At 48.8% G+C, this 9323-nt stretch overlaps 1 protein-coding gene across 6 annotated transcripts in view; it reads left to right on the top strand.

Annotated features, from left to right (window-relative positions):
* SLC16A6 (solute carrier family 16 member 6) overlaps positions 1-8892 on the top strand; it is a 71841-nt gene extending 62949 nt beyond the window's left edge. For all 6 annotated transcript variants that reach the window (XM_069748682.1, XM_069748681.1, XM_069748683.1 and 3 more), the window contains 2 exons: positions 814-1620; positions 8259-8892. In XM_069748682.1, coding sequence (XP_069604783.1) covers positions 814-1620; positions 8259-8497 — 1046 coding nt within the window. In that variant the 3' untranslated portion in view covers positions 8498-8892. The remainder of the gene's footprint in view (positions 1-813; positions 1621-8258) is intronic.
* The last annotated feature ends 431 nt before the right edge of the window (positions 8893-9323 follow it).

The raw sequence follows: 9323 nt of genomic DNA, 5'->3' as shown, positions 1-9323 counted from the left end.
CCATGTCTGTATGGACCTTGTGCATTGGGCAGTCATGAGCAACAGAAAAAAAGGGCTTTTCCCAAACTGATCCCACATACCTGAAACTGCAATTGTCCACAATGTTTTGTGCTGAAACATTAAGGTTTCCCATCACTGGGGCTGAGGGGCCGAGGCTGCCCCCTGGTAAGCCCATAGCAGTATCCTCCTCCACCATCTGTACAGGGGGCACAATGCAATCAAGGGGGGAAAACGTCCTCCTGAAGTCGGCAAACCTAGACTCCTCCATCAGGCGCAGATAGAGAAGTGTTATATGAAACCTGACAGAGCACGTTTCCTCCAAAGTCCAGTGGTGGCAGCTTTACACCACTCCATCTGACACTCCGCATTGTGCTCGGTGATGTATGGCTGCTCAACCATGAAGCTTCTGGAGGGGGTGCAGTATTTGTGCTGATACTAAACTAGGTCTTGGCTCAGCAGTTATGGAGTCATCAGGGTGGTGGTATCGGTGAGCTCTTTTATCACCAGCCATTCTGTCATAGTAGTAAAGGCAGATGGCAGGTTCAGGGGCTAGAGTTTGTACACCATGGTGGAGATGGGGCAACTGGGTGTCCTACACCAGGATTGGGGGGGTTGAGGGGCTGCATCTTATACACCGGTGGCAATGGGACTGAATGGAAGCCTGAATTCGGTGATTATGCCAAGTCTCCCCACACTTTTCTTCAAATGGTGTATGTGGTCTGCATGGAGATTAGTTGTGGCTGATTAATGTCCTGCTGTTTGCTCCTTTATAATCGGGTATAGTTGTAACTAACTCCAATCTTTCCTCTCCAGCCATTACAGCACTAAGTGACCAGTTTGGGTGGCGGTTTTGTCTACTGATGGTCGGGGCTTTGCAGCTGAACATCGTCGTATGTGGTGCTTTACTTCGACCAATAGTCATCAAGCCCCAAGAAGAAACTAAGAAACTTCCAAAGCCTGAAAACCTGGAGAACACCTTCATGTTGGAGAACGAGCAGACCCTCACCTCTTTAGATTCCATAGATTCTGGAGTCGAAGTCTCTACCTCACCTAAAAATGTCCCATACAATGTGAAAGTCGACAGGAAGAGTGAAGAAGAGACACAAGAGATGGCCGGACAGGTGACCTCAGACAAGGCGCCTCCTCTTCTAGACTTTTCTGTCTTAAGAAATTCTAGTTTTGTATGCTATGCACTTTTTGGACTCTTTGCCACCCTGGGGTTCTTTGCTCCATCGCTGTATATAATCCCTCTCAGTCTAAGCCTGGGCATAGACAAGGACTCGTCGGCATATATGTTGTCCGCTATGGCCATCGCTGAAGTGTTTGGGAGGATCGGTGCTGGCTGGCTGCTGAATAAGAAACCCATCCGCAAAATCTATATTGAACTCATCTTTGTTGTGCTGCTGTGCCTCTCCTTAATTGCTTTCCCCTTTGCCTGCACTTTCTGGGGTCTGATGGTGTGTAGCATGTTTTTTGGCTGCATGTTGGGTACAGTGACTGGCACACATATTCCTCTGGTGGCTGAAGAAGACATTGTAGGAATTGAGAAGATGTCGTCTGGTGTGGGAGTCTACGTGTTCATTCAGAGCGTGGCAGGGCTGGCCGGACCCCCAATTGGAGGTAGGAACATGGATTGTTAATCAAGCAGGTGGCACTAGCACTGCCTCTCAATCTGTGTGCCCCTTTACTTATTCTCTATTTACAATACAAATGAGACTAACCAAAGGTCTGATCATGGGGGGCTCTGTTACGCCATCCTGATTTATAGAAGTGACCACCCTAAGCCCTGACATAATATTCCATGGGACCTCCAGGATCCCAACTAACTGTAGGGTATTTGGGGAGGCCAGGTAGTAGAACAGGGTGTCAAAGATAGTATGTAAATGTCTCAAAGGTGTAGGGGCTCCCCAGGAGATAGACACTACACACAGCTCCTCCGCCTGTGCATCCTCAGATGCAGGATGAGGACCTACGTGAGGGTGTAGAGCTGCCCAGGCGTTCCCCAGCATTTAGCTTTGGCATCAACAAGCTGCTCTAACTTACTGCTCATAAGACAAGTGGACGGTCAGCATAGTGCAGAGGTAAGGCCAAGTCTGATGCCCTGTCCCCGTCAAGGATAACATTCTGATCTAGGGTTTCAGATGAACTTTGCCAGAAACTCTTTGCTACCTCTATTGGGCTGTAATGTGAGATGAACTGGGGTAAGTGGGGACGTGGCTTTAGCTCTGTGTGACATGACTGGTGTGCTTTTATTCTGGCCGGGGTGTAAATGGACTAATTACTAGGGATGTGGCTGTAGGACTCTGTGACCATTATGGTGGTCTCGCTTATTCTGGCCGGGGTGTTAATGGACTGGTGATTAGGGACTTGTCTGTAGATCTTGTGACACGACCATTATGGTGCTCTCACTTATTCTTGCCTGAGTGTTAATGGACTAGTGATTAGGGACATGGCTGTATGACTGTGACCTGACCATTAATGGTCCTCTCACTTGTGGCCGGGGTGTTAATGGACTAGTGCTTAAGGATGTGTCTGTAGGTCTCTGCGACATGACCATTATGGTGTGCTCTTATTCTGGCCTGGGGTGTAAATGGACTAGTGCTTAGGGACGTGTCTCTAGGTCTTTGTGACACGACCATTGTAGTGCTCTCACTTATTGTGGCCCGGGTGTTCAAGGACTAGTGATTAGGGATGTGTCTGTAGATCCTTGTGACCCGACCATTATGGTGCTTTCCCTTATTCTGGCCTAGGTGTTAATGGACTAATGATTAGGACGTGTCTGTAGGTCTCTGACACGACCATTAATGGTGGTCTCGCTTATTCTGGCCTGGGTGTTTATGAACTAGTGATTAGGGATGTGGCTGTAGGTCTCTGACAGGACCATTAATGATGGTCTCTGTGTGGTATCAGAGAAGGACCCCGTGACAATCAACAGAGCGAGGGAAGTGTGAACAATCCCAAGACCTTTATTATAGGCAAAACTAAAAGGTCCATAAACAATCCACCCCACGAGGATACAATAGTCCAGAACACGAATGCAATTCCGTAACAGGATAAAATGTCCAAGGAGACAAGTCCAATAATCCAGCAGAGGATAAAAAATCCATATGCTTCCCTTTCTCTCTGACGGGCTGTGTTCACACCATCCTCTCCACACAGCGACTGACTTCCTAGCTCCTGTCCTCCCCAGCCCCCTCCTTATCCCCAGGGGCTGTCAGACAGGTTGAGGTGGTTTTCAGACCTCCCAGACCTGACAAAGGTGCCTCTGGGATTAAGGCACTACAGGGGGTCATCAAGAGGCATAGATACAGTCAGGCTGCAGACAGTGAGCTAATCCAATTATCAGCCTTTTAGAAGGTAATTGAGACACTAGACAATATGGGGAATACACGGAATGATACAGGGCAACAAGAGAACACTATGAAAATCAGTAAAGTATAAATATACACAAAATGATACCCACATAACATATCACAACCTCTCCCCCCTCCTAATAAGTAAGCACGCCATGAGGTCTGCACAGACCTCTGGCCTGCTCACGTTAGTCCACATTGCTCCACTGTTTATAGTTCCTTGTACAGTGGCGGGGGTTGCAATAATTATGGGCACTTGTTGTCCTTCCATAAATTCCTGGGTCCTGGCGTTAGTCATACCAGGTTTTTTGACTGGACTGGGTTATTCGCTGATGTTCAATAGCCAAGGTAGCTAGCTGGGTGAGACGGTCTCTGAACTCTAGAACATGGGGAATGATAGGCGTTCCAATGTCTGCAATATCTCACTCCAATTGTTCTTTCAGAAGAATGAGAGGCCCACAAACCTTCTGGCCAAACAGATTGCTCCCCGGTGAGGTCCAGCTGGCGAGATGCTTGAAGGGCCTGTAGTCGGGTGACTGGGCCCACAGAATGACTTTGTAACTCACCAATATCGTTCGCAAGGAGGATATCTGCAGGAAATCCTCCCATAACTCCTATCCAACACAGTTTTTCTCCAAAACCATAATCGAAATGCACCAACGCTCGCTGTATATATTTGCGGGCACCCCCTGCCAGGACAATGGGAATTCCCGGGCCCTGGTGAATTGCCTCAGGTCGCACCACACGGGGGTCAGCGATAGTCAGGAATGCCCCCGTGTCTCTAAATCCTGACACTTTTGTATCCATCAATTAAGACCTCCTGCAGGTTGCGTTGCCATTGCTTTGGGTAGCTAAAGGACAAAGGCCTGAGTCTGTACACTCTAGGAGGGGTATCTATGGTGCCGTCGTCAGTAGTCCACTTTGGTGGGGGTGGTGGTAGCTCTTTCTCGGGAGGGATGGGGTGCACAAGATGCACTGGATGAGGCGGGGCTGCGTGGGGCTCCCTCCGAATCCTTGAGGGACAGCCAGACTGCAACTGTCCAGGTTGCCCACATCCATTACATCTCCTCTCTGTGATACCCCCAGATGGTGGTCGGAACTGTTGGGGCCCAGGATGGTGAGGCTTGATTGTCATCGGCTTGCGACTAGGTGGAAGGGCAGATATAATCAGAGGGGGACGGGAAGCGGGAGCAGGCCGTGGTTTATTGTCCAGAAGCCTCCTCCATTGCAGTCGGATAGTAAGGGCTTCATCGGCCAGGGCTCAGCTCTATCCACGGTACACGGCGTGCGCTCCCGGACCCATTCCCGTACCTCTGTGTGGCACTTGGCACAAAATTGTTCTATAAGGAACGCCTGTATAACCTCTTCCACAGTAAAGGCGTATTCTGCTTCTAGCCATCTCCGACATGCCTGAGACATCTTATGTGCATATATCCCAAACGATTTCCCCCCCCCCCCCCCCCCCCCCCGTGGTGCAAGGGAGGTCTCGGAACTTGGCCCTATATGAGTCTGGGGTGATAGCATGGTAATCCAGGATAGTCCGCTTTACAAAGTTATAATCCCGATTCCACTGTGAGTTAATGGTTCGGTAAGCCTCCGCCATGCTTCCGTTCAGGACTCCCACTAACAAACGCATCGAGCCAGAGTGGGGCACCTCCATCACAGCACACTGCTGAAGAACCCCTCCACAACTCCGGAAACCTCATCAAATGGCTTAAACTCTGTCCGGGTGATCCGTACAGGCTCCCGGATCGTTGCGTTTACACTCCACATTGCATTACTCCCTCTATCAAGCTCCATTGCTTCTTGTCTCCGCTGTGCCCGGCGGGCAGCCACCTCCTTATACTCCTGAGAGACACCTGGGCCCAGAACCGCCATCTCTTCTTCGTACCACACAACCACTGGCTTTTTGGGGTGGGGATCCCTGTCTCCAGTGCCTGTCCTTCAGACATCTGGGAGGAGGTGGCCGGGCTAGCACCCACCAGTAGGTCAATTAAGGCTTCTTTAGTCAGTCCCTGGTAGTTCAGGCCCAGGTTTCTGGCTCTCTCCTGTAAACTGGATACAGTCCAATTTCTGTACTCACTCTGTGGATGGTTCTCCATTTAGTTACTCTGTTGATCCCACCGCTGCCAACAATTGTCACGGCGTCCTTCTCCGATACCACACAATCAACAGAGCGAGGGAAGTGTGAGCAATCCCAAGACCTTTATTATAGGCAAAACTAAAAGGTCCATAAACAGTCCACCACACTGAGGATACAATAGTCCAGAACACGAATGCAATTCAGTAACAGAATAATATGTCCAAGGAGATGAGTCCAATAATCCAGCAGACAGAGGATAAAAAATCCATATGCTTCCCTTTCTCTCTGATTTGCTGTGTTCACACCATCCTCCCCACACAGGAACTGACTTCCCAGCTCCTGTCCTCCCCAGCCCCCTCCTTATCTCCAGGGGCTGTCAGACAGGTTGAGGTGGTTTTCAGACCTCCCAGACCTGACAAAGGTGCCTCAGGGATTAAGGCACTACAGGGGGTCATCAAGAGGCATAGATACAGTCAGGCTGCAGACAGTAAAGGTACCTTCACACTGAACGATATCGCTAGCGATCCATGATGTTGCAGCGTCCTGGCTAGCGATATAGTTGAGTTTGACAGGCAGCAGCGATCAGGATCCTGCTGTGCCATCGTTGGTTGGAGCAGAAATTCCAGAACTTTATTTCGTCGCTGGACCTCCTGCAGACATCGCTGAATCGGCGTGTGTGACGCCGATTCAGCGATGTCTTCATTGGTAACCAGGGTAAACATAGGGTTACTAAGCGCAGGGCCGCGCTTAGTAACCTGATGTTTACCCTGGTTACCAGAGTAAATGTAAAAAAATAAACACTAGATACTTACCTTCCGCTGTCTGTCCTCCGGCGCTGTGCTTCTCTGCACTGTGAGCGCCGGCCAGCCGGAAAGCAGAGCACAGCGGTGACGTCACCGCTGTGCTTTCCGGCTGGCGCTCAGTCAGTGCAGAGAAGCACACCGCCGGAGGACAGTGTTATGATGAGGTAATTCAGTACCACAATGGACATAGAAGTCAGAGCACATACAGTGATCAGGCAATAACCCAAAAACATAGAACGAGCTCTGAGACGTGGGAACTCTGCTGACCGCAATCCCTAATCCTCTCCAACCACACTAGAGGCAGCCGTGGATTGCGCCTAACGCTCCCTATGCAACTCGGCACAGCCTGAGAAACTAGCTAGCCTGAAGATAGAAAATAAGCCTACCTTGCCTCAGAGAAATACCCCAAAGGAAAAGGCAGCCCCCACATATAATGACTGTGAGTTAAGATGAAAAGACAAACGTAGAGATGAAATAGATTTAGCAAAGTGAGGCCCGACTTACTAAACAGAGCGAGGATAGGAAAGGTAACTTTGCGGTCAACACAAAACCCTACAAACAACCACGCAAAGGGGCAAAAAGACCCTCCGTACCGAACTAACGGCACGGAGGTACACCCTCTGCGTCCCAGAGCTTCCAGCAAGCAAGAAAAAAAACAAATAAGCAAGCTGGACAGAAAAAAGCAGTAAACAAAACAACAAAAGCGGAACTTGGCTATGCAGAGCAGTAGGCGACAGGAACGATCCAGGAGGAAACAGGTCCAATACTAGAACATTGACTGGAGGCCAGGATCAAAGCACTAGGTGGAGTTAAATAGAGCAGCACCTAACAACTTCACCACATCACCTGAGGAAGGAAACTCAGAAGCCGCAGTACCACTCTCCTCCACCAACGGAAGCTCACAGAGAGAATCAGCCGAAGTACCACTTGTGACCACAGGAGGGAGCTCTGCCACAGAATTCACAACAGGACAGACAGCGGAAGGTAAGTATGTAGTGTTTGTTTTTTTTAGGTTTACGCTGGTAACAAGGGTAAATATCGGGTTACTAAGCGTGGCCCTGCGCTTAGTAACCCGATGTTTACCCTGGTTACCAGGGGACCGGCATCGTTGGTCACTGGAGAGCTGTCTGTGTGACAGCGACCAAACAGCGACGCTGCAGCGCTCTGGATCGCTGCAGCGTCGCTAAATGTGACGGTACCTTAAGTGAGCTAATCCAATTATCAGCCTTTTGGAAGGTAATTGAGATACTAGACAATATGGGGATTACAGGGAATGATACAGGGCAACAAGAGAACACTATGAAAATCAGTAAAGTATAAATATACACAAAATGATACCCACATAACATATCACACCGTCAGTCTCACTTATTCAGGCCTGAATGTTAATGGACTAGTGATTAGGGCCATCTTTGTGACAGGACCATTAATGGTGCTCTCACTTATTCTGGCCGGGGTGTTAATGGACTGGTGATTGGAGATGTGTCTGTAGATCTTTGTGACACGACTATTAGGGTGCTCTCACTTATTCTGGCCTGGGTGTTAATGGACTAGTGATTAGGGAAGTGGCTGTAGATCGCTGTGGCTGTAGGTCCCTGTGACACGACCATTAATGGCGCTCTCACTTATTCTGGCCCGAGTGTTTATGGACTAGTGATTAGGGAAGTGGCTGTAGATCGCTGTGGCTGTAGATCCCTGTGCCATGACAATTAATGGTGCTCTCGCTTATTCTGGCCTGGGTGTTTATGGACTAGTGATTAGGGAAATGGCTGTAGGTCCCTGTGCCACGACCATTAATGGCGCTCTTGCTTATTCTGGCCTGGGTGTTTATGGACTAGTGATTTGGGATTTGGCTGTAGATCCCTGTGGCTGTAGGTCCCTGTGACATTACCATTAATGGTGCTCTCGCTTATTCTGGCCCGGGTGTTTATGGACTAGTGATTAGGGAAGTGGTTGTAGATCGCTGTGGCTGTAGGTCCCTGTGATATGACCATTAATGGTTCTCTTTCTCTCTTACAGGAGTGCTGGTGGACTGGACACACAACTATGGTTTTGCATTCTACTCCTGTGCTGTTGGCATGGCGATAGGGGCCTTTTTTTTGGCCCTGGTGAGGCCATGCAGGACAGGACTGTGCAAGAGAAAGCTACCACTTCTCTGTCAAGGAACACAGGAAATGCCTGAAGATTTTCTGGAAATGGACATGAGCCGAACAGATGGGCTGAGCAAAAGCTGCCAAAGCCTGAGTGGGGCCGTGTAGAGCATGGAGCAATAAACCTTCCTCAGGCGCAACGATGGGTCCAGGCACATGTAGAAAAAGGGAAAGGAAACCAGAAATGTGAATGGTGGTTCCTGTGGCTGCAGAGGCGGAAGAGCATTACCTCTAAAACGCAGGAGATTGTCCTCTAACAGCCACCAGAAAGCCAGGACCTGAATGTCTGTACCGGGCACCGCCTGCAGGGGAATCGCCGACATCCATGCTGACGGGTTCCATGTAAACCAAATATTTATTAAGTTATTGTAGTTACCGCTGCTGTTGGGGATGGGCAGATGGGATTGGGCAATCACTCTATAGCTCTCAGGACTTTTCGTTCATGGCTGTGCTGCCGCTGCCTCGAATGACTTTTGCCTTGAAATAAACCATTTTGGATGCACAAATTAGCTGTTTTTCTTTTTGGTCTGGTCCTGTGTACCCGTGACTCTGGGTGGGGGTCTTACAGGGGTCCATGTGATGTGTGGGGTGAGATTTACATTTTCATGTTTCATACACTGTGCCTTGAAAGTCTTCATACCCTGTGAACATTTCCACATTGCACTCACAAACGTAAACGTTTTTTACAACCAAAAGAAAAAATGGCCTAGCTATTGATGGCACTTCCAAAATTAAATGGGTAGCTACGAATATCCGGAATCAAATGCCTATTATTTTTTAAGAAAGTACAAAAATCTTTATTGAACAATTAATTACATACATTTCTAAAACGCCAATGGGAAACACAAATTACAAAACAGATCTGCAAATACAGGGATAAAAATAATTTAAAAAGGACTAAAGTCCTCTACGAGAGAGATGAAGTGGTGATGAA

Source organism: Ranitomeya imitator, chromosome 2 (assembly GCF_032444005.1).
Source record: "Ranitomeya imitator isolate aRanImi1 chromosome 2, aRanImi1.pri, whole genome shotgun sequence".
NCBI classification, from domain to species: Eukaryota; Metazoa; Chordata; class Amphibia; order Anura; family Dendrobatidae; genus Ranitomeya; species Ranitomeya imitator.
Note: the sequence above shows the minus strand (reverse complement) of the source record. Positions and strands in the feature narration are given on the sequence as shown.